The 26,750-nt window shown below is 28.4% G+C and overlaps 2 protein-coding genes across 2 annotated transcripts; both read left to right on the forward strand.

Moving 5' to 3' along the window:
- Window positions 1–6,588: 6,588 nt before the first annotated feature.
- Window positions 6,589–6,981, forward strand: Phum_PHUM284020 (uncharacterized protein; the record flags this gene model as incomplete). The annotated part of the gene is made up of 2 exons (XM_002426829.1): window positions 6,589–6,854; window positions 6,942–6,981. The coding sequence occupies 2 exons, from the start codon at window positions 6,589–6,591 to the stop codon at window positions 6,979–6,981; spliced, it is 306 nt and encodes a 101-aa protein (XP_002426874.1).
- Window positions 6,982–8,561: 1,580 nt separating this feature from the next.
- Window positions 8,562–11,028, forward strand: Phum_PHUM284030 (Antennapedia, putative; the record flags this gene model as incomplete). The annotated part of the gene is made up of 7 exons (XM_002426830.1): window positions 8,562–8,613; window positions 9,055–9,121; window positions 9,283–9,407; window positions 9,495–9,722; window positions 10,159–10,418; window positions 10,494–10,667; window positions 10,744–11,028. 7 exons carry the CDS (start codon window positions 8,562–8,564, stop codon window positions 11,026–11,028), a joined length of 1,191 nt encoding a protein of 396 aa, XP_002426875.1.
- Window positions 11,029–26,750: the final 15,722 nt, after the last annotated feature.

Here is a 26,750-nt window from a genome sequence, read left to right on the forward strand (position 1 = left end):
GTTGTTTATTATTATTATTATTATTATTATTATTATTATTATTATTATTATTATTATTATTATTATTATTATTGCTTGCTTTTGTTATTATTACGTACAAAACAATTTCTTTTTTTTTTTTTTGTAATGAAAATTTTTCCTTTCTTTATGTATATATATAAGTTAAATTTCAATTCAATTATTATTATTATTATTATTTCTGTTATTATTATTATTGTTGTTATTATTATTATTATTATTATTATTAGATTCGATTGAATTTTATTTTATTATTTTGCCTCGACCGAGTAAAAATTTAATTCGTGGTAAATATTTAATTACAAATAATTATTTAGTTAAACGAAATAGGTTTTTTTTTTTTTTTTTAACCAAAGTAAATCGAACGCCATTATCAAAATAATAATAATAATAATGATGATGATGATGATGATGAAAAGGTTTTGTGATAAACTAAACGCCTCAAGGGTTTTAATGTTTCTCTATACATTTATAATTTAATAATAAATTAGAAAATTTCTTCGGTGAGATTATTCAAAATCGACCGTTATTGTATTTTGTAAAACAATAATAATAATATTAATAATAACAATACGAAAACATTTTCGAAACGATAAATTTGTTTAGAAATTATTGAAATAATTTATTCCGTTGGCGGAAGTAAAAAATTCTTTAATAAAAAAGAAAAACCACCGGGAACATTCCAGAATTCCCGACACAATCCAAAAAAAAAAAAAAAAATTCCTCAAACGTTTTAAATCAAATTCAACGTCCAAGTATCATCCAATTATCTTTTCTATCGCCCATTAAAATAAATAAATCCATGATAAGTAATAATAATAATAATGATAATAATAATAATAATAACTTTTTCTTAAAAAAAAAAACCGTTACGAACAAACAACTTTTTTATTAAAATTAAACAAATTTGTGCAAACAAGTTTCCTTCAATTAATTTCATCATCATCATCATCATCATCATCAACATCATCATCATCATCATTATTATTATCATTATTTTATTAATTCTTTAACAAAATTTCCTTATTATCAATACATTATTGCAAACGATTGTAAATTTTTTTTTTTTAATTTTTTTTGTTTTTATTTACTCTATGACCAAAAAAAAAAAAAAAAAAGCTAAACAATGTTAACAATGAAAAACTTGATTAAAAAATTTAATATCAATTTAATTTATCTTTGTCGAATTTGATTAAAATTTAAATCATGATATGATAAACTAAATAATAATAATAATAATAATAATAATAATAATAATAATAATAATAATATCTGTTCATATCAATAACATACAAATGCATTACATATAATTATAATTAAATTGCAATCGATAAGTACAATCATTTGTATGCACATTCACACGAAAACAAACTTTAATGACACAACACTTAAGCGACACAACATAAAAAAAAAATTTCTTCATTTTTCATAACAATTGCATAATAATAATAATAATAATAATAATAATGTATTCAAAAATATACAATCATAAAATTTTCTTTTTTTTAAAATTTCAAACGACAAATAATTATATATATACAATTTTAAATAACAAAAAATAATTAATTAATAACATATTTCTCGATTTCATATTTACAACCTTCAAATTAACATCAAACGACATTATTGTATCGATTATGAATTACACATTAAATATTTTAACAACACCCTGTAGTTTTTACAATAATTATTATTTAAACAAATTGATTATTAATGTGACATGAGATTATTCGATTAATTTCACACATTAACAAACAAATAACAACCAAGCAAATATTATTTATAACACATACATGAATAAAAAAAAGTATATCGAAGATTTTCTTTACTTGTTTTCTTTTGTTCGTATAACAAGTACAATCTATTAATCATAATCCATTATCATTAAATTCCATTTGTCTGTAACAATTGTCACAACCAATCTAAAATAAAAATAAAACAAGTTAGAATTTTATTAAAAAATCAGCAAAAAAATAATACAAATTTTTCCGAATTGAAAAAAAAGAAAAACAAGAGTAGTGATCCAAACCGTTAAAATTAATTAATAATAATGATATTCGAACGCATGATTTGAATAAAAACAAATTAACATAATCTTATTAAACATATATGTTTAATAACCTTTTTCCACACAATCAAATTTTAACGGAAAATATTTATTTATGTTAATAATTAATCGAACATTCAATTATTTTTTTATCCAAACGTTATTTACCTCGATAGCAACAACAAGTTTGAATAACCTAAAAAATGTATAAATTCAATTAAAAATAAATAATTAATAATTCTTACGTAAATTTTTATACTCACGAAATGTTTATTATTAATATTTATAACATTACCATTTTTATTAATATTAACGATCATGTTGGCGTCATTATTGTAAATAAATAATAAAAAAAAAAAAAGAACAAACAAATTAACAAATGAGTTAGTACTGTTTAAATAAAACAATATTTTTCTCTCATTTTTACCCAAAACGGATTCGTTAAAAAAACATAAAAAACAAAGGAAAAAACACTTAATTCGATCGGTTATAAGAGTTACTAATTAAATAAATTCAAAATGGCCGCCATCTTATCGTTATTAAATTTCTACAACGAATCCAATTATGTAATTAGAGTTTATTAATTAAAATTTTTATCCAAGTGATAAATAAAAAATATTAATAAATTTAATTATTTTATTTAAAAATTATTTTAAATGTATACATAACTAAAAAGAAACTAATAAATAAATAAATAAAAACAAACCGATAGTTTAGTTTACGTGAATTCAACAAAACAAAAAACAGAGACGATTTTGGCGCATTCTACCGGACTAATTTACAACTATTTAAGTAAGGGGATGAAAAGTAATAATAATGATGATGATGACGACGAGGAGATTGATGAAAAAATTTAAATAAAAAAAAAGGGGGGCAAAATAAAAAATAAAAAATATATAATATTATTATTATTTTAAATCGAAATTAATTAATAATTAATTAAATAAACGCCGACATGTGCTGCTAAAACGAAAGATATCGAAATATCCGATAAAAAAAAAAAAATAACCGAAGAGATAGAGAAGGACACAACTGATAAGAGACAAATGTTATTTTTTTTTACCTGATATGATATTTTTTTATTTTTTTTTTTTTTAGTTTTCCTCTCGGCGCCCACTACGTATCCCAAAATCAATTTATTAATAATAAATAAATAAAAATTTTTATTCGTCGTCTGCTAAAAAAAAATTTACGACATATTTCGAAGGTATGATTAATTCATTCATTCATTCATTCACGCGTTTATTTTTATTAAATTTTTTTTATTTTTTTTTTCGTGTTGATTTTAAGGAAAACAAAAAAAAAAAAAAAAGTTTTTTTCCAGGTTGCTTTTATATCCGTCGAATGGAAATTTAAAGAAAATTCAATGAATTTTTCAACGATTTATGACGAACCTGTTGGCGGGTATTCGGATTGTTGGTATCAAAACGAATATGCCGACGATTACAAGTAAGTTTTTTTTTTTTTTTTTAAATTTATAATTATATATTAACTTAAGGGTAGAAGGGATGTAAATCCTTCCCACAGCAGACGATTCAGAATCCCGGTAAAAAAAAAAAAAATTTCTCCCCGCAAGCAAAATAATTTCTCGTATTTAATTTTATTATAAATTTGATCCGAAAAAAAAATATTTTTTTCAATTATTATTATTATTATTATTACTACTACGTATTCCTTGTTTATCTAATTTTATTATCAATCAATCAATAAATCGATCGATCGATACATACATACTGTAATTATTTACCGTGATTGAACAAAAAAAAAATTTTTTAAACATATTTTATTCGAAATAATCCAAAAAGTTTTAAAATTTTTTTTAAATAATAATAATAATAATAATTCTGTTGTTTTTTTTAAATATTCTAATTACGGTCCTGATTTTTTTTTTTATTCTTCCTCGTTTCCTCTTTTAAAAACTTTCTCGACAACGTAACAACCCCGAAATGATTTTTTTTTTTTTATATCTGAAATCTATATTCAATTAACTGTGACAAGAGGAGGAAGAAGGGAGGGGGGAAGACTCTCTCCTCTTTCGAGCATATTCTCGAACCAATCATAACGAAACAATATCATCTCCCATATATTTCTCCAGTTGTAACCGAATTCCATGATTTCAGTGACGAAAGGGTATAAATAACCTGGAGAAGAAGAAGAAAACAATTTTTCTCTTTTTTTCCCTTTTCATCATCGGTTTATCCGGAAAAAAATATTTTTAATTAATTCTATAAAAGAAAAAAAAAATTTTAACGGTTTTTACTCATTATTATTATTATTATTATTATTATTATTATTATTATTATTTTCGGTTATGGTTGTTTATCGATAATTAAAAAAAAAAAAAAAGGAAAAGAAAATTTTCACGTCCCTCTTCCGTTCATGTTATTTTTTCTATTTACTTTTAAATTTTTTATTTACTCTATGGTTTTTATAACGATTTCATCAATGCCTCCGGGATAATTATTTTTAAAAAAAAAAACGATAAACAATGGAGGAGGAGGGGGGTTTATTGATCAATCGGGTGGCAACTCAATTATCTAATTAATAAATTTGCGATTTCCTCCCCTTTCCCCTTCCCCTTCCTCTTTCGAATTAATTTCCTTTTTTTTCCTTTATAAAGAAAATTATTATTATTATTATTATTATTATTATTATTATTATTATTATTATTATTATTATTATTATTATTATTATTATTATTATTATTTAAAATCATTTTAAATCTTCTGCTATTTTCTTTAATGAAAACAGAAAAAAAAAAAAAATTGTTCGTTTCAAACGTTCTGGAACGTTTTTTAAAAAACTAAAAATCCTTTCTTGCACTAAGGCGATAATACGTTTTGATTGGTCGTTTTCATCGGTCCGCCCTTTGACATGTTTTCTAATTGGTCAATCATTTCACCAATACCATTTATTATTTTTAAAGTTTCATCCCTTAAACGATTTTTAAGATGACCCCATTTAATCAAGTTTATCAAATGCGAACGCGAAATCATTTAACAATAATAATAATAATAAATTTTTTTTAAACACGTTTTCGTCGTTCGTAATTTTTTTTTTTTTTTTTTTTTTTTCGTTCCCCGGAGAATTTTTTTTTTTTCACGAAATTTTCGCGGTTATTATGACGAAGATGATGTTGTTGTTGTTGTTGTCGTTGTCGTTTAATACGTTTTTTTCTTTTTGTTGTTTGTAGTTGTTGTTTACCTTTTTTTACACGCGCATACATTTTTTTTATTCGGTAACGCGGCGGGGGTAAAAAATATGTCTTCGAGTAGTTTTGAATATGCGTAAGTGTTACGTTCACGATGATAATAATGATGATCGTGTCCTTATATTATTATTATCATTATTATTATTAAACTAGGGTGGTTCGCAAATTGTCCACTTGACAAAAATCCGTGCGGGACTTTTTTTTATTAAAAGTATCAGTTCGAGTTCGAGTTCGAGTACAACAACTTACATCGAATTTGAGTGCTTTTTTTTTTTTTTTAAGTAGACTTCTTATTAATAATAATAATACTAATACTAATAATAATAATATTTTAATCGCGAGTGTATTTAAAATATTTAACCGAAAAAAAAAATATATATATATATATATGTGTGTGTGTGTGTGTGCGTACGTAATAAACTAACGACGTCTTATTAATTAATAATTTTTTAATAAATAAATAAATTACCGTAATATTTTTAGGTCAATCGTGAATAAAAATAATAATAGTAATTACCCATTTATTAAATTTAACCTAGAATGGACCTTTTCAATCACAATAATATTAACATCGTATTAACGTTAAAAAAATTACAAATCGTTTAACGGGTAGTAATAAATTATTATTATTATCATCGTAATTGTTTATTACGTAATAATAATAATAATAATAATAATAATAATAATAATAGTATGTGAAATTATTATCATTTACGAATAAAATTGACAAAAGTAAAAGTAAGAGACGGAAAATTGAAGAAATTTTTTTTTTTTTTGAAAATTCTTGTTATTATTATTATTACTGAAAATTGTGTCGGTGTTGAAAAAGTGGCGGAAGTTGAAAAAGTAAAAAGAAAAAAAATTTGTTAATGTAGTGAAAATGTCAAAAAAAATAAATAGATCGGATGAAGAAATAAAAAATGAATTAACGATTAAAAAAATGAATAAAAAAAAAGAAAAAGAAAAAAAAGAAGAAGAAGAAGAAAGGGAAGTGGAAACGATTGAAGAGGAGGAGGAAGAAGGAAAAGGCGATGGTGATGACGATGAAGAGGAAAATGATGATGATAAAGTAACGACGGAAAATGTTACGAAAGATAATAATAATATCGAAACGTATAAAGATTTTAAAAAACGAGATATCGATTCGTTATTATTAGAAAAAAACGATGAGGAAATTATTAATTATAATAATAAAATTAAAAAATTAAAAATAAATAAAACAAAAGGATCACCATCATTATTATCATCGCCGTCGTCATCGTCGTCGTCGTCGTCGTCGTCGTCGTGGCCGGAAATGGGTAGAAAAGAAAAAATGGAAAACGTACGAACGGAGGATAATTTAAAAAAAAACGAAACCGACGATAGGAGAAACTTATTAAAAATACCATTTGCGGATGAACCGACGGGTACCGGTGCCCATACCGGGTCTCATACCGGTCCTGGTTCCGGTCCTGGACGAGGAACCATATTCGGTACGGGTAGTGGTGGTGGTAGAACGCCGAATTTTCCACCACCCGTTTTTATGTGGTGTCCAACAATCGGACTACCACCCTGGTGTCCAGCATTTTTTCCAACTGGGTTAGTATAAAAACAACAACAATTTTCTCTCTCTCTCTCTCTCTCTTTCTCTTTCTCTCTCTCTCTCTCTCTCTCTCTCATCAACAGAAATCAATTCGATGACCTCGTGACATTTGACCTTTCTTAAATCATTTTCCTCCGATAAAAATGCAAAATTTTTTCTTATTAACAGGTACCGAGAAATTTTTCACCCCGAAAACAAAAATAAAAAATTTTTTTTTTTTAAATTACTACGAACGACAAGGACAACAACAACCGGCAACAACCAACAACCAACAACAACCTTTCGAAAAAAACGTGATACAAACAAAAAAAAAAGTTTTTGCATTTTTTTTCTGTTCGTTTTTCTTTCGTCAAGAGGTTCATACAATTTATAAATGAATGTCGGCATTCATTGTCGATTGTCGATTGTTGATTGTTGATTGTTGTTGTTGGTTGTTCTTCTTCTTCTTCTTGTTTTAATCTTTTTTATGAATTCTTACTCACGATGCCTGATTTTTTCTTTTTCTTCTTTTTCGTTCATTTCATCAAAATCGTTTTTATCTTTTACAACATTTGCGGGTTGTTATTCTTGTATTTTTAAAAATTCGACATTTTCTATTTCTTCTTCTTCTTCTTCTTCGACTCCTCATTTTTTTAACGACCAAATAATAATAATAATGATAATGATAATAATAATAATCAATCAAATCGATAATTTTTTTTTTTTTTATCGTTAACAGAAGTCGATCTGACGACCATTTTTTTTTTTTTTTTTTTTTGGTAGAAAGATAAATAAATATATACATATATATATTTATGTACATAAATAACGGATTTATCTAATTGATAAAAAATTAAATATATTTATCTAATCGATTTTTATCAAAACTTTAACAAAATAATAATAATAATAATAATAATAATAATAATAATAATTTTTTTTTAAGCCGCGATTTTGTTTTTCATTCGGTAAAAATTTTTTCATTTCGATTATTTTTTATTATTTTCGATTTATTTTAAACCTAACTTGTCACGTCGTACCTAATGACACGTCGTCATCAAAAGCAATAATAATAATAATAATAATATTACGATGAGTAAAAAAAAAAAGAAAAGAAGGAAAAAAGTTTCGGTGTCGCGTTTGATGTGAATGAATTTTGATTTGGGAAAAATGGATGGAGGAGAAGGAGGAAGTGGGGGAGAGAAGCAAATCGATCGGAATGTGATGATGATGATGATAAGGAAGGGTATGAATTAAAGCCCCCCTCCCTTCTTCCCCCTTCGGAAAAAAAAAAAGGTATTCGATTTTGTACGAGTTTGTTTCTTTCGGTTGTCATTTTTTTTCCCTTCCCTTTCGGCATTCGTACCTGTCTTTTAAACGATTTTTACATAATTCATTCATTAATAATAATAATAATAATAATAATGATAATTATCCGACGCGTTGTTGCTGCTGTTGTTTGCACGAGTATTTAAAAAAAAAAAAAAAAACTGAAAACACGACAAAATCATTAATCAAAGAATTTACTTCTTCTTCTTCTTCTTACACGTTCTTATATAAAAAAAAAAAAAATCATTTTTCTGTTTTTCATTCATTATTATTATTATTATCATTATTATTATTATTATGTTTCGAGGGTTGTAGATGATATAAAAAAAACTTTATAACCGTTTCGTAAAAGTATAAGAATAAAAAAAAAAAAAAAAAAGGCGAGTGTGAGAAAAATGGAAAATTTTTTTTTGTTATCCGATTGTAAAAGTGATCGCTTGAGGCAACGTTAAATCAACATTGTCAGGTTCAGGTTTTTTTTTTTACAAAAAAAAATCAATCGAGTGTAAGAAAATCAAAAAAAAAATTCGTAGAGGGTCTGAATGAGTCTGGTAGTGGTAGCGGCGGTGGTGGTAGTGGTGGTGGTGGTAGTTATGGTGCCTGATCGTCTGCCTTTTTTTTTTTACACACAACCCCCGTGAGTTGTTTTTTCAGTCTACCTGATCAACCTGTTCGTGAATGACATACAATACCAACGGAAAAGAAAAAAAACGAAAAAATTTATTATTATTATCATCGTATGTCCGTGGATGCTGTGCGTATGACGTGCGCGTCATTATCGTTAGTGATATTAACTTTTTTTTTTTAATAATAATAATAATAATAATAATAATAATAATGAGATACTCGTAAGTTTTTTTTGTCTTTTTTTTTTTGACGTGGTTTTAGAATATGATAAATTTGCAAATTTTTTCATTCATTCATTCGTCAATTGGCACGATTTTTCTACCGCGGTGTAATTATCACTCTTTAAAAAAAAAATTATTTAATATTTAAAAAGGTCAAAGGTTAAATTTAATTTACGTTAAAAAGGATTTTTTGTTGTCGTTGTCGTCGTCGGGAAAACGTTCGAAATTGTGAAAATTTTACCCGATTTTTTTTTTTTTTTTTCTACAGGTTTCTAGAAAGTATGAAAATGCCGGTGGGAGTTTCTCGTTCTTCCGGTTTTCAAATCTGTGATATATTAGACCTAAACGAACAAGGAAAAACGGGTGGTCATCCCGATTCGGAACCATCTCACAGTGAGTTATTTGTTTCCTTTCCTAACGCAACCTTCATTAAATTATTATTATTATTATTATTATTATTGTTAAATAAAAACATTCCAGATTCTTTACAAACTATGTTACCCGGAAGTGGCGGCGGCGGCGGCGGTGGTGGTGGTGGTGGTGGTGCGATAACTCCCGAATTCAATCATCACATAGCCGCAAGTTTAGCAGCAGCACAACAGGCTCATTTGGCTGCGGGTTTATATTCAGCTCATCATACATTATCTAATCAACACGATGGACTTCATCCTCACGCACAGTGGACTAGGCAAGAACCATCAAGACATGGTAAATAATATATAATGGCTACCGTTTTATTATACCTCTTTCACGCCAACAAATATTAATAATGTCATCTCCATGTTGTTACAACACAAAGAAACAAAATGGCGGATGGATGTATGTGTGTATTGTAAAAGGTGTAATGTGTTTGTGCGAGTAAATTTACAATAACAAAAGACGTGGCAGGGACAAAAGGGGTCGAAACTACTAGGTCTTTTGTACCTATGCAAATTAGGTTATCAATTACAAATCTGACAATTTGAAATTTCACCCATCTTTTTCTTTCCTACCCTTATTACATCTCTCTCTCTCTCTCTCTCTCTCTTTCATTTCTGGTTTTATTCATCTACGTCAAATTGATTTTAACAAAAAAAAAAAAGTTTTTTATTGGCGAAACGATTCGAGATTAATTTTATCCTTCTGCTATTATTATTATTATTAGACGTTCCCATAGAACAACAAGTCAGCCCCGATAGTACGTCACCATCATCGCAAACTCATTTACCGGGATCCGAACATCCTGATGATATTTCAATCGATTCATATCGCGGTTACCCGAGTCCTACGAATTATAAGGGAATTTCTCCAGATCATACTAGAGGAGCGAGAAGTCCCGGAATCGGTGGTCCTGACACGACGGATAACATATCTAATCAAAATGAAATGGAAGAAGAAGAAAATCACGAACAATTAACGGTCGAGGTAAGGGAAATGTTACTTTATTAGTTACGCGATCGAACGTGGCAGAAGATAAAACTCTTTTTCTGACATTTTCAGTCCGCTTTGGAATCTCCAGGCGGTCAAATAACGGGTCATAAAAAGAGAAAACGAAGAGTTCTTTTTTCAAAAGCTCAAACCTACGAATTAGAAAGAAGGTTTAGACAACAGAAATATTTATCAGCACCGGAAAGAGAACATTTAGCTTCCATAATAAGGCTAACACCTACCCAGGTAACCATCATCATCATCATTCCCATCATCGTCGTCACGTGATAAAACAAACTAAAATTTCTTTTCTTTTTTCAAGGTCAAAATATGGTTTCAAAATCATCGGTACAAAACGAAACGAGCACAGCAAGAAAAAGGTATCCACGATTCGCGGAGTACTTCCGTCGGTACGATGCCTTCACCGCGACGAGTAGCAGTACCCGTTTTAGTAAGAGATGGTAAACCCTGCGGTCCAAAACCATCGGGAAGTACATATTTCGATTTGAACAGAGATAAACCCCACGGCGTACCTTTAACCCTTCCAACCTATACCCATCCGGCATTGATGCAACCTCCACCGAGAAGTTGGTGGCCCATAGCGTGAACGAAACAAAGCCTTCGCGTGTCAGTGACGTATTAAGGCTCATCATCATCACCATCATTATTACAATTCTAGTCAATTTTTTAGGGGGTTTCAAATATAAACGGAACGCGTGTAAAAAAAAAAAAAAAAAAACAAACCGACGGCGGACAAATTTTTTTTCTTAACGTGGATATCCATAAGGAATTAACATGCGGATCCAAATGATGATAATACTAATAATAATAATGATAATGATAATAATAATTAGCAGGTATTATTATTAATATGTAGATCATATTTAGATATTTTTTTTTTCATTTTTCTTTTTTTTTTTTCCTATTTTTTTGATTCTTCTTATCCTTTTTTTTCCCTTCGTTTTCCTTTGTATTTTATACAGTAATAATAATAATAATAATAGTAATGATAATAATAATGATAATTGTTTATAAATTAATAAATAAACAAACGGAAATGAGGTTGTTATAATTAAATATATATATATATAGCCAATTCATGTAAAAATTTTTGATCTCTTAATTTTTTTTTGGAATGATTGATTGAATGATTAATTAATAATAATAATAATAATGTATAAATTAAATAATGATAATTAAATAAATAAATAAATTAATTAATTAATAACGTGTTGTTACGTCATTTTAATCATCATCCTATCTTTTGTTTTTTTTTTTTTTTTTAATTTGTTATCGAATCGATTTCCCCCCTCCCCCCCCTAAAAAAAAAGGAAGCATTGTTTTTACGAATGAATAATTTTTTTATTAAAAAGGGTTGTCGATAATAATAATAATGATAATGATAATGACGACGATGAAAATTTAAAGAAAGAAAGAAAGAAAGAAATTATATACGAGTCCGGAAAGGGAAATCATCAATATTTTCTAGAAAAAAGAGAAAAAGGAAATACGTCACTTATGGTGAAAAGATGCGAGAGCACCATCGCCCCCACCACCACCACCACCGCCACCATCCGACCACTCGTTCTTAATATCGTTTGACAATATGTCATAGATATAAATAATAAAAAGGGAGGTTGTCGTCGTGTCGGTTGGAAGGGTGGATTATTTCTCTTTTTCTATATATATCGTTTACGGTTTGGACAAAATTAATAATAATAATAATAATAATAATAATAAAAAGGTTAATCTAATACATTTACCGCAAAAGAAGAAGAAGAAGAAGAAAACCGATAAAATTTGTAAAAAAGGAAACAAACAAATAAAAAAAAACAATCGAAAAAAAACTAAAAACAAACCATATATATATATCGATCGATAACCGTTAATATAAAAAAAAAATGGCAAAAAAAAGTTTGCCAAACAAACAAACAAACAAACAAATAAAAATAAATAAAAGTTTTAAAAATATAAAACAAACATAAAATTATTTCGTTTTCAAAATGGAAAAAAAACGTTTTATAAAGAGTAAAAAGAAAAAAGAAAAAGAAATAGAAGGAAGACAAATTGTCATGCACCAAGTAATTCAAACCGGAAAAGGAAACAAATCAATGATAGAAAAAAAAAGAAAAAAAGGAAGAGAAATAAAAGTGCATTTTTCAGGAATTATCTCTCTCTCTCTCTTACTCACTCCGGGACGTTTCCGTTAAGCAATTTGACCACCGCCTTTCATCAACAACAACTCAACGGTTTGGATTTGACAGAAAAAATTTTCCTCTTTTTCTTCTGCTACTGTCACGATCGTATATGTTGATGACGTCACTTTCTCTCTCTCTCTCTCTCTATCACTTTAGTTTTTATAAATACAATTCATCGTTAATAAAGGGTCAATTTTTTTTTTTTTATAGATTTTTAAGGGTGGCGATTTGTATACGAAAACGATCAGGGAAAAAAAAACGTGGCATTAGAAAGAACGAACGGGAAAAAAAAATATAAGTCGAATTTTCTATTTTTTGTTAGCCTTTGTCCAGTCAAGAGGAAACTTCTGATAAGATATTATTATTATTATAACTATTCGATCGTTTTCTATATTCACGATAAATTTATATTAATACGTATAATAATAATAATAATAATTTTCTTATTCGTTTCTACTAGTGACACGTTAAAAAAAAAATTTATAAATTTATCTTTTTTTTTCTTTTTCTATTTATGTTGTTAAATCGACGACGTTAAGCTTTAATATATTTTTATTTTTTTTCTTAATAATAATAATAATGATGATGATGATGATGATGATGATGATTTAATACGAAACAAAATAATAATAATAATAATAACGATTTTAAAAGGAAATAATTATCTTTAGAAAAAAAAAAAAAAAAAATTGTTTGGAATAATAAATACAAAACACTTCAGGTATCCCTATAAATAATCTCATTTTGTTAATAAATAAATAAATAAATAAATGTGCGACTTCGTGCACAAAGAAACGATTTAGCCAAATTTAAAAAAAAACGTGGAAGCAGAAAAAAAATAAATAAATAAAAATTTTTTTCGCCGTTTTCTTTTTTTATTTACGCGTTAATTTTAAAACCTGCGGGGGTCTCCCTATACTGAATTCACTTTTTTATATATATATATATATACGGAGTCCGAAAATAATAATAATAATGATAATAATAATAATAATAATAATAATAATTTTTTTACTTTTGTACAAAGTCGAAATTTTTTATCCATTTTTTTTTTTTATTAATGTAAAAAAAAAAAAATCTTCCAGATGTTTTTCAGAATATTCTTTTTTTTATTGTCATCATCATTATTATTAACATTTTTCATCGTAAATGAATTAAGTTGGTATCATTGCGAAAAATAAAACGAATCTGGTTAAAATTTACGGTAATAATAATTACAAAATAATCGAATTTAATATTTAAGTTGGCAACATTTTTTTTTTTTCGCAAAACAATGTTCAATGACCTAAATTTTCCCTTTCTCTCTCTTTCTCTCTCTCTCTTTTGACAGACCGTTAAACAAAATATTGGGAAAATTTGTTTTTTTTTTTTTTGTTAACTGAAAACTCCAATACATATATATCGTCGTTACCCTTTTTATTATTATTATTATTACTATCGTGGACGGAGAAAATCATTCATTCATTCATTCATTGGTCTCATCTTTTGATTATCTTTCCGGTTGATTTATTCTTCTCTGGTTTTTACACTATTTTTTCTCTTTTTTTTTTCCTCCCTCCGTTACATTTTCTTTCTTTCTTTCTTTTTCCTTTTTTTCCTCTTTTTATTATTATTATTACTACGTTTTTTTTCTTTTTTTTTTTCTTTTAGTTCCGTCCGATAATTTTGTTATTTATGACATTTTAATTTGCTTTCACCGTTTTTTTTTTCTCTTCCCTCTCCCTTCCTTCCCCTTTCTCCTCCTCCTCCTGTCTTCGTCGTATATTTTCATCCGAATTTTTTTTTTTTTTTTGCTGACGCCATTCTACGTATTATCGACACAAAGCAAAAAAAAAAGATTTCTTATCGTCGTCTGCTTATTGATAAATAACCACGAAATAGAAAAGGAAAAATGAAAATGAAAATCGATTAACGAGTTTATGAAATTTTTTCCCAAATGAAACAAAACGATTATTATTATTATTATTATTGTTAAAAAAGGATAGAAATATACTTTATTGTTTAATAATAATAATAATAATAATGATTCGAAGGATTAGATAATTGAAAGAAAATGAAGAAGAAGAAGAAGAAGAAGAATGGAAAAAATCAAAGTGGTCGTGCCAGTAAGAGACGTCACCAACTGTAAGAAGAGTCACCATCGTCACCACCGCCACCATCGCCACTTGTTATAAACTTAAAGGTTTCCCAAATGGTTTGAGTATATATGAAAAACTAAAAAGAAAAATGAGGGGGGGGGAGGTGGGGGGAGAAGAAAAACTTTTGAGAGACGATCGTTGGGAAAAAAAAAAAAAAAGGAATTCCGCCGCCGATAGGGAGAAAAGAAAATAAATAAAAATTTTCACTTCCGGAATACATTTTCTCTCTTTCTCTCTCTCTCTCTCTCTCGAAAAGGGTTTTCTTTTTTTTTTAAAAACTGGACAACGGAAAATTCCCTTTGGAAAATAAAAAAAAAGGACGATTTTGTTTTTCTTTTTCCCCCTTTACTATGGCCGAACAATCGCAAAACTTTTTTTTTTTTTTTTTCGAAAATTGTTTCTAGAAAAAAAAAAAAAAAATTTGATGCGTGGCCATTTTGTACGTCGTCGTCGTCGTCGTATTTTGACTAAAAATTTTGTACTTTCCATACAAGAAAACAAGAAAAGAAAAAAAGATAAAGATAAATTACATTTTAATTTTCACGAAATTATTATCATTATTATTATTATCATCATCATCGTTTCCTTCTTATTTTTTGTGTATAAGTAAAAATGAATATTGGCGAAATCTAAATGATGTGACACAAATAAAATTTTAATAATTATAACATAAAAAATGATTACGTGGTTGCCAGTAGAAAACATAATAAACGGTTACAAAATAAATATCTTCTGCTAATGTTTTTGATAATAATAATAATAATAATAATAATAATGAAAAGTAATTATTTACCTGAATGAAACAACACAACAACCTCATATAATAATCGTAATGATTTGAATTATGATTGTGTAAAAACGTTGGTATTAAACATGTCAAGAGAGAGAGAGAGAGAGAATGAGAGATAGAGAAAAAGAAACTGTGATAGAAAGAGAGAAAAAGAGAGAGATAAAGAGAGAGAAAAAAGGGAATACAGATAGCTAAATAAATAGAGAGAGAGAGAGAGAGAGAGTGGGAGAAAAGGAAACGCGGATAGAGAGAGAGAAAAGAAAACTATGATGAAGAGGAGAGAGTAAGAGAGAGAAAAAGAAATACAGATAGAGAGACGAAGAAAGAAAAGAAGAAAAAAGAACACAAGTAGAGAGAAAGAGAGACAGAAAGAGGAAAAGGGTACACAAAAAAATAGACAAAGAGAGAAAGGGAAAATGGAACACAGATAGAGAGACAGAGAGAGAAAGAGGAAGGGAAAAGGGAACAGAGATAGATAGTGAAAGAGGAAAAGTGTACACAAGTAGAAGAGAGAGAGAGAGAGAGATAAAAGGAAACACAAGTAAAAAGAGAAAGAGGAAAAGGGAACACAAGTAGAGACAGAGAGACAGAAAGAGAGAAAAAGAGTACACAAGTAGAGATACGGAGAGAGAGAAAAGAAAACAGATAGAGAGAGAGAGAGAGAGAGAATATAGTAAAGATACCAAATATTAAATAAAAATTAAATCCTCCATTACGTGATACGAAAAAAAAAAAAAGTTTACACGCTTGAAATTAACAACAGTTTGAAATAAAAACGTTCATTCAAATCTAGCAGACGATGCATTTGATAAGTACCAACACCAACACCACCACCACCACCATCACCATCACCATCACCGGTGGCACACAAACTTCATCTCCAAAAAAAAAAAGATTTAAATAAATTATTTTACGTTTGACTCGATGACTTTGTAATTTTCATAAACATTCGTGTATGTACCTTAAATGTACCTTTTCCTTGTACTAATAATAATGCTTTGTTCGAAAAACAGAATGAATAATGAATTAATAAAAACTTATTTCGGAATGGATACGAAGAAAGAAACAAGAAAAAAAAAATTGAAGTAGCGAGAAAAAGACAGAGAGAGAGAGAGAGAGAGAGAGAGAGAGAGAGAAAGAGAGAGAGAAACTAAAAATTTTTTCACACCAAAAGTGAATGACATTCGACGATTTTTTTTTTTTTTTTTTCAATTCATTCGTTCGCCATGTTTTTTTTTTTTTTTGTTTAAACGTAAATTTCAGGTATTCATTCATAGAATAAAAACGGTTAAATTTTTTTTTTTTCGTTTATGTGTCACGTGATGAATCATTTTTTACATCCTCCCGTATTATAAACGTTTGAATTAAATGTTAAAAAATGTTCGTCCGCCATTTTGTTAAGTTCTCCTTCCCTCCCCCGGGATAATTTTCGAAATAATAATAATAATAATAATAATAATTACACAGTAATTTTTTTTTCTTTTTTACCCCGGTTAGGTTCGTACCATCTGTGTATTCAATTCGATAATCGATTACGGTTAAATTAAAAATTATTTTCTAATTCGATGACGACGATGACGATAGAAAAAGAAAAGAAAATAAAAGAAAACCTGAAATTTTGTAAGGTTGAAAAACGACATTTTACAAATATTCTCTCTTCCAAGGGTGGCACCCCTGTCTCAAATACAAAAGAAAAACTACATAATTTCAGTTGTGCAATAACAAATCGATTTCGCGTGACATGACAACTGACACGACGTGACCAATTTTCTTATCATCGAATTCTCGTTTACCATGTAACCTAAGAATAATAATAATAATAATAAAACCTTTTCTCCTTTTTTTAAATAATAATACTTTTTCTATGCTTTTTCTTAAACCACGACATATTTTATTATTATTATTATTATTATTATTATTACGTAAAGTTTTTATTCATTCATTCTCTGGTTTTTCTTTCTCTCTCTTCTTAAATGTTTTTTTGATTTATCAAACGTTTTTTCAATCTTCCCGGAAAATCTTTTTTTTTTTTTTTTACGAGCGTTCGCACTGTAATTTTACCTTATAATTAAATGACGTATCATTTTCTCATCTTTTCCATCCCTTTTTCCGACCCGGCCTTGCGCTCTCTCTCTCTCTCTCTCTCTCACTCTTTCAATAATAAAAGACTCGTTTCCCTGGGAAATTTTAGAATTAACGGAAGTTGTTCGTTCGTTCGTCCATTCGTCTGTACGTTCGTTCGTTGTTTGTTTTGTTGTACGAACGCAAATACGAAAAAACTAACAAACCTCTAACCTTTTCCTCCTCCCCCTCCCTCTCTTTCCCCCCTCCCTCTCTCTCTTTCTCGCTTTAAACGATTTTGTTAAATTATCACAATCAGGTGATTGAGAGACACGATAATTGTCGTTATCAATAAGATTTTTTTTAATACTCGTCATAAATAATTAAATAACTTGGTTGTTTGTTTGTTTGTTTGTTTCTCCCTTTTATACGTATAAAGAGAGGGTAATAGATCGAACACATGTTCGATTTCACATATTTAAAAAAAATGTTTTCCCGTACAAACAGGCACAACAACAACAACTACATAAACCGTTCGGTATCGTTGCCCGTGATTTAATTAACACCAAAAAAACTATTATTATTATTATTTTGCATATCCGGCTATGGTTTTGTCTAATGTAATATAATATGACCACTACTTACCTGAAAGTGTTTTTAACACACGTGTCAATAGATCCGGTCTCGTGCCTGGAAACTAATTAACATGGTTTCCCATCGTACACGCCATTATTTCTCACACCCTTATTTTCACCACCCTCGAGAAACTATTGAAAGCTAAAATGAAAAAAATAATAATAATATTAATGAAAAAAAATCGTGTAATTAACTTCTTGGCGGCCGTTTTTCGAACGAATGATAATAATATTTTTACTTTTTTTACGATGAGTAAAACGAAATAGACAATAAATAAAAAAAAAGAAAAATTGTTCAGACAGTTCGAAATCGTGTAAGGATATAGAAAATAAAGTTAAATTTGTTATTTGATTGATTTATATCGTGTAACTAGACAAATTTTTTACGTATATTACATATTGATTCATCGTTTCCGTTTCGAATTTTGAAAAACAATAAAAATTTAATGAAAATCATATAAAACGCGGTAATTAAATCAATTTTAAAGTTGGTATGAGTGAAGAATATCGTGTAAAAGAGAATGAGAATTCCATAGAGTAAATATACACGGGGGGAGGGGGGGGAAGGAAAATTTAAGTTGATGATCGCATTAAAAAAAAAAAAAAGGCTTTCAAATCATAGAGTAGATTGTTATCTCGCACGACGTTAAAAATTTTTTATATTGAAAGGGCGGAGTGAAAACAATATAGAGAGAGAGAGAGAGAAAGAGTGCATCGTGAGCGTGTGTGTGTTAGATAAAGATAGAAAATTGTGCGAAAAGGCAAAAAGAGAAAACTTAATTCATCGAAAGTGATTGTGAAAAAGCTTTTCTGACTGCGGGAGAGAGAGAGAGAGAGAGAGAGAGGGAGGGGGAAGGGGGAAGGGAAAACAAACCCATTGTTTTTACTTTCTTTCTTTCATTGTTTTTTCCTAAGATGACTATATTAAATATATAAAAACCTTACGTGAAAAGTATATTAACTTATGATTTTTTCTTTCTTTTTTTATTATTCAAACGATTTAATTTAAAAAGAAATGGTTTTGTTATTTGAATAGAATAGTGGTAAAAAGTTTTTTTATACTCTCGTGCGTAAGAGTTAAAGGAAAAAACCGGAAAAGCTTTTATAAATGATTTTTTTTTTTTTTAAATTCGAGAAAATTTAAACACGAAACGTCTAAAGTTAAGTCAATTTAGATGTAAGTAACAGGACCGTATGAAGGAATTATTTTTAAAAAAAAATTTGAAATTTGTATTTTTTGCTTTTCCGACGCAATATTGACGGTTTTTCCGAATTTAAAGAGGAGGAGAAAGAGAGAGAGAGGGGGGGGGTAACGTAACCGATGACCGCAAACGAATAATTCACCGAACGAAAAGATACATTTGGAAGATTTGGCGGGTTTAAATCTTTTACGATTGTATTCGGGTGGTGTAACAACCCCCGTAAAAGGGGAGTAATAGTAAAAGGTAGCTAAAAACTTTTTCATTCTTGTATAAAAAAAAATGATTAATGTCAGGTAAAACTACAATGGAGTAAATCTTTTGGAAAATAGATTAACAAACCCCCAAATTGAAGGCATGGTCAATTAAATATTGACACCCTCGCACAATGCTCTGTTTACAATCGATTTACAATCGTAACCGGGGGGTGAATTTTTTTTTTTTTTTTATTTCGCACCCTTGTCAATCAAAACATTTTACCTTCTTTTTAAAAAAAAAAAAAAAGATTTTGTCGTAAATTTTTTTTTTTTTTTACTTTGACGACGAAAAATTATCGTTATGAAAAAAAATGATCAAATAAATTCGACAAACAGACAAACAACAACAACAACCATATAAAAATCATTATTATAAACGTGGGGTGAAGGGATTAAGGGGAGTAGCAGGGGGATAAAATAATGTAAATTTTTACATCATAAGTTAAGAAAGAGAAATAAAAGAAAATTTTTTTAATTTTTTTTTCGGGGAGGATCTGGACGCTATTGGTGACGTCACGAAACGTTCTTTCCCCTCCCCCCGGAAGTAGGTTGTAACCTTTTTTTATATATATATTAATTTGTATATTTGTATTTGCCATCCCGTTTACAAACTTTTGATTCTCATACGACAAAAAAAAAGAAATCATTCATACCGTTTTTCTTTCATAAAAAAAAAATTTTCTTTTACGTTTTACGACAAAAGTTCATTCATAAAACTAGGTACACTTGTAAAATTGCTCACTCAACCAGGTTTCCTGAGTTCTGCCCAATTCATTGTCAACCAACCTTGCGGTTTTCTTCTTCTTCTTCTTCACCATTTTTATTACCTCACAAAACATCAATTTAACGTCATACATTTTTTTTTTCTTTTCTACCATCCTATCGTTATTTAAATAATATTTTATGCCATTTTTTTATCCATTCATTCATTCATTCATTCATTCGAATCAAATCGTAATACCTTGGATAGTAGCAAAAAAAAAAAATCCCATTTACATACAAATCATTTATAAACCGATTTTAACTCTTTCTCTCTCTCTCTCTCTCTCTCTCTCTCTCTCTCTCTTTTTCTAAAGACACGTAATTTTCAAACGTTTTTTTTTTTCAAGTGTCATTAACCAAAAAAAAAAAAAACCATCGAAAAGTGTTTTTTAAATATTTTGAATGTAAACACTCGACATTTAAGGACGCGCCATTTTTTTTTTTTTACTATTATTATTATTATTATTATTATTATTATTACCACTTACTTTTTATATTATATTGTCCTTTCTTTGTTTGTTTGTTTTTTCATCGATTCGATTCGATTGTTGTTCTGTTGGTTTTATGTCGTTTTTCTTCATTAACGTGGTATTAGATTAATTAACATTGTATCCGTTTTTTTTGTATTTTTTACTTTTTCATTATCTCATCTGAAATAAAAATTTTCATCAATTTATCGAAGTAAATAATAATAATAATAATAATAATAATATTAAAAAATTATTAATCGGTGGTGGTGTGACGTAATAGAAAGATGATTTTCTACGCGATAGATTACGAAGGTAATCACGTTGTAATTTATTTTATTAAAAAAAAGTTTAAAAATCGTTTAAACAAAGGATAAAAAGGGTAGTTTTTCCACCCCTTAAATTATGTTTAAGTTAGTTGTATGAAACGATCACGAAAAGGTGAATCATTTTAAAAAAAAAAAAAAATATCGCACCTGGATGGTACACAGGTGCGAGAATATATATATATACGTATAAAATCGCATGATCATCAAAAAATAAATTCGTTTGATTATGAACATACAACAAACATACAACAAACAAACAACAACCAAATGATTGATCGATTTAATTCTTAACCAAAAAAAAAAAAATTAATCCTTTTATATATAAAATTCTCGGTTATGAGATTATAAAGAGCAAATGTTATTGTTTCATTTATAAACAATGATGGAAATGTTTTAGTGGCAGAAGAAAATAGAAAAAAATGTTGATTAAAATAACGGGCGTGGAAAATGTGAAAAAGGCTTTTAAAAGAGCCGAGGGGGGGAGGGAAAGGGGGGGGCTTGTCATATGTGGTATTACCATAGGAAAAACTCATAAAGTCAGTTATTGAATTTCCACACACACACACACACACACACACACACCCATTTACGGTTTTTCTTTTATTTCTCTTGTTCACACGTCGTGCATTAATTTTCATTTGATTTTTATACGATAAATCTTAATTAGTATTGTTTCCTCCCATCAAAAACAAAAACGAATTTTCTAGAAACGTCCATATTTAAAAATTAAATACCCAAAAGTTGTGCTAATGAAAGTTAATTTAAAAAATTTTCCCCCTTTTATTCATCATCATCATCGCCCCCTTTTTTTTTTTTTTTTTTTATTATGGTAATGTAAACTTTATTAATTTAAAAAAAATAATAATAATAAAAAAAGATTCAATATTGATAATAATAATAATAATTTATCGATACAATATTAAATCGAGCAGACGATAATAAAATCAAAACAAATCGTGATGATCGTATATGTAATTTTCAAGATAATTTTTTTTTTTTTATTCACGATGTTGGTAACACTGACCACGACCGTCGCCATATTAAATTGTTTTTTTTTTATTTATTTATATCATCGAATTGAAATAATATTAATTTTTCCCAAAAGAACAATTAACAACAACAACAACAACGAAAAAAAATGTCTGACGGTGGTAGAGGATCATGTAACTGGTCACGTGACGGGGTGACGACAACAACGACGACAACGTCAACGTCTTTATATCTTTAATAAATGAAAAGGGATTTGTAAACAAATCTTTAGAGATTTTAACATTGTCAGGGGTTGTTGTTTTGTTTTTCACAATTGTAAGGGGCAGCAATGCTGACGAGAGAACAAAGTTAAAGAGAGAGAGAGAGAAACATGTAAAACAATATTGTTAGAAATCGTTAAATTGTCGGGGGGAAGGGTGGTGGGGAAGAAGGGAGAAAATTATTTAAAACGATTCGTTTATAGATATATATATATAGGGTGTCGTGTCAAAAGAAAAGTCAAATTGTATGTGACCGTAAATTGTTTTTTCCGATAAATTATTTGATCAGCTGTTATTATTATTATTATTATATAGAATAAGAGAGAAAAAATTTTCCTTTTTTTTTCCTTTTTTCCTTTTTTTCCACATCGAATAATAATAACGATATTTTTTTTTTTTTTCATTTTTGTTTTTAATATATATTAAACAACAAAACAACGGAAGCCGCGTAACTGAATATAAAAACCACCACCACCGCCTTTTTTGAAATGAAATTTAACTGACGTCATAATGGAAAACGGAAACGGAAACGAGTTTATTGATGATAGCGTAGCGCGAGCATTAAAAATCATCGAAAGAAAACAAAAAAAAAAAAAAAAAAAAAAAAACCTCGTCATAGCCGACTTCCGGAATCGTGTTTTTTTTTTTTTACACCGTTGCCAAATCTCTCTCTCTCTCTCTCTCTCTCTTTTATACGGATTTTCTTCGTAAAATTATTCATTGATAAAAAAAAAAAAACGAAAGAATTCGTAAATTGATAATTAACATCGTCGTTGAGAAAAAGGATCGGAGGGGGATAGCGCGGAGGAGGGCAAGAGGCAAGGGGTTCTGGGGGGACTTGGGGCGTGAGTCGGGGGAGAGGGGGAGGGCAAGCGAAACGAGATTGAATAGATTAATGAAGATTAATGAAACGAATAATATAACACATATTAAAAAATAAATACTTTTAAAAAGAGAGAGAGAGAGAGAAACGAGTGAATGAACAACAGATTAATGAATGAATTTTTAAGGGCAAGTTTTAAAATGAATAAGAATGAAAAAAGAAAAAAGAGAAACAGTAGATGATGATTTTTTGAATAGATGGGCCACCCACCACCATAATAATAATAATAGTTTTTTTTTTTTTTCCTTTGATTGTTCGATTGTATATAGTTTTGTAGCAGACGAAAATTTTCTAAAAAAAATTCTTTTTTTTACCTTAATTGGCAAAATCTTTTTTTCTTTTCTTCTCCCTCCCCCTTCTCCCCTCTCCTTCCTTTCGGAAATAACCACCATCAAAAAATTGACACAAATCCTTTTACTATCATCATCATCATCATCATCGTCCGTCGGGTTTTTTTTTTGTAAATTTTCCTTCTTCTTTATTATATATATAAATGACGATTTTGAAAAATCTAAAAAAAAAAAAAAAAAATTAAAAAGTGAAAGATTTAATGATAATAATAATAATGAGTTGTCACCGTAACGTGGCATTAGATTTATTCATGTAAGTTAAAACTGACAATTTAATAATTTTAAAATTATGTTACGTACGATCGTTATTATTGTTATTATCTCGTTTTAACGCAAAAAAAATTTTTTTAATTTACTTATAACGATTTTTTTATAACAATAAGTATTACCAACATAAAAGATTAACGAAATCATTCGAATAAAAAAAAAAAAAAAACATTTGCTCCCCTCAAAATGAAAAAAAAAAAAAAAATGACGGAAACATGGCGGTGAGTATAAAAAAAAAAAAAAAATTATTCGCGGTCTTTGCACACGTAGACAATGTTTAAATGAACATACGTGTCACTCCCCTCCCCCCTACTTCCCCTAGAAAGATAGGAATAAGAAGACAATAACGTGTATGACAAAGGTGGAAGAATTGTTGTAAGTAAGGGTGGTGGTGGTGGTGGTGGTAGTGAATGAAGAAATCCGAAGGGAGTGGTAAATAAATACATTAGGAGAGAATTCGGATTAGCACACGGTTGGAACATAACCCAGAATAAAAAGCAATTTCACGGTCGATAAATACATTTTCATCGCCTACCATCCCCCTCTTACACGCCGCCGCCATACCCCCCACCACCACCGCCGCCGCCATCTTCCGAACCGCCTCCGATACTTTAGAAAAAATTTTTTTTTTTTTAAATTTATTTACTCTTTCTTTTTTCCCTCTTTTTTTTTAATTGTTTCTCTATGAAATTTTGTTCACAAATAATAATAATAATAATACAAAACGTGTGCGGTTACGACGAGGGGGAAGGTGTGGGAGGGAAGGGGGATAAATAAAAAAAATTGAAAATCAACTTACCGTTTTTCATTTCGTCCATTTTTTTTTCTCCCTTAAGGATAGATGAAAAATTATTTCATATCCTGATGATATACCTTCCAGTCGGGGGGGTGTGGGGGTGGTGGGGGGTCTGAAGATTTCAACTCGACAATGAGGCTAATGGGTATGAAAACCATATTTAATATTCAGGTAGCCTAATCTGTTCTCACACAACTGTCTTCTTGACACCTACAACAACAACCAACCATTTATCTTTTGATTGATACTAATTTGATCATTTAAATTTTCTTTTTTTCTTTTTTTACCCTTCTTATCATCTACTTTTTTTTCTTTTTTATCATTTGAATGAATTTCAATTCTTCAAATCGTTTAACTAAAAAAAAAATAATAATAATAATAATAATAATAAAATTTTTTTTATTAATATACTAAGTTCTTCAGTGACGTCACACGAAACGAACCCCGCGCCATTATTAATTTTCGAATCGAATATTTTCCCGCCATTTTTATTAATTACGTATTCCTATTTTTTTTTTAAATCATTAATTTAAATAATAGGAATTTCATAGAGTAAAAAAAACGGAAATGCTTCATTTTCCCAAAGGAAATCCGAAAAAATAAAAATTTTTTTTTTTTAAAGTCATCATTGATTGAAATCCCGGTGGTGGTTTTTTTTTTTCTTTTTTTCTGGATTTTCGTAAGTGGGAGTTAACTTTTTCATCCCATTTTTTTTTTTTTTTCGTAACAATGTTACCAAATCACAAAAAAAAAAAAAATTATTTTTGTTTATTGTTGTGGCATCTGCTACGGTCAATCGGAATTCAATAAAATAAAAAAAATTTGAAATATCGATTTCGAACTGCCCACAACACACACACACACACACAAATAAATTTTATTATTATTATTATTATTATTATTATTATTACTATTATTACGTTCAAGAAAATTTAAAATACGCCTACATTGATTTTTCATAACGTTCGTGTAAGAAAAAAAATTTTTTTCTTTTCTTTTTTTATTTTCACGGTTTATTTGAAATACGGCCAAAGAAACATTTTTTAATTATTATTATCATTATTATTATTATTATTTTTACATTCGTTTTTCCCTTACGCAATATTTCCAATTACCACGAAACGTTTTTACGTAAAAAAAAAAAATAATAATAATAATTAGACACTGAAGCAAATTTTGAATAACTCTAGAGAAAATCTTGGAGATTTTCCGGAGAAAATTCTTGGAGAAGTTTTGAGAGAAAATTCTTAAGAATCGATAGAGAAGTTGAGAAAAAATTCTAAAGAATTGCTTGGGAAAATTCTAGTGAAATATACAGAATTACTGGAAAATTTAGGAGAAAATTCAAAAGAGAAATCTTTAAAAAATTCTGGAAAAATCTCAAGAATTGTTGAAGAAGTTTTGAAAAGTCAAGAGAAAATTCTAAATAATTACTGGGAAGTCTGGGGAAATCTGGATAATTTCTGGAGAAGTCTGGAGAATTACTGGAGAACTCTGGAGAAATCCTGGAGAAGTCAGGAGTAATTCGGATAATCCCTAGAGACGTATAAAGAAATCTGGAGAATTCTTGGAGAAGTCTGGAGAAATCTGGAGGACTTATGGAGAAATCTGGAGAATTCCTGGAGAAATCTGGAGGACTTATGGAGAAATCTGCAGAATTGCTGGAGAAATCTAAAACAACCGGTTCTCCTTCGTTCACCGAAATTAGGCAATATTGGGCGCTATTAATACTTGGATGGGCAACCGCCATTCTCAACTGTCAAAGAACAAAACAAAGAAAAAAAACTCCGACGGACAACCTGTACGCGATTAAAAAGTAATACAAGACAATAATAATAATAATAATAACTATTTCCTTTATTCCTAATCGGGTAATATACTGATAACCTTTTTTTTTATCAAAACCTAATTGATACATTAATAATAATATAATAATAATAATAATAA

Source organism: Pediculus humanus, genomic scaffold, assembly GCF_000006295.1.
Source record: "Pediculus humanus corporis 1103172107667 genomic scaffold, whole genome shotgun sequence".
Lineage (NCBI taxonomy): Eukaryota > Metazoa > Arthropoda > Insecta > Psocodea > Pediculidae > Pediculus > Pediculus humanus.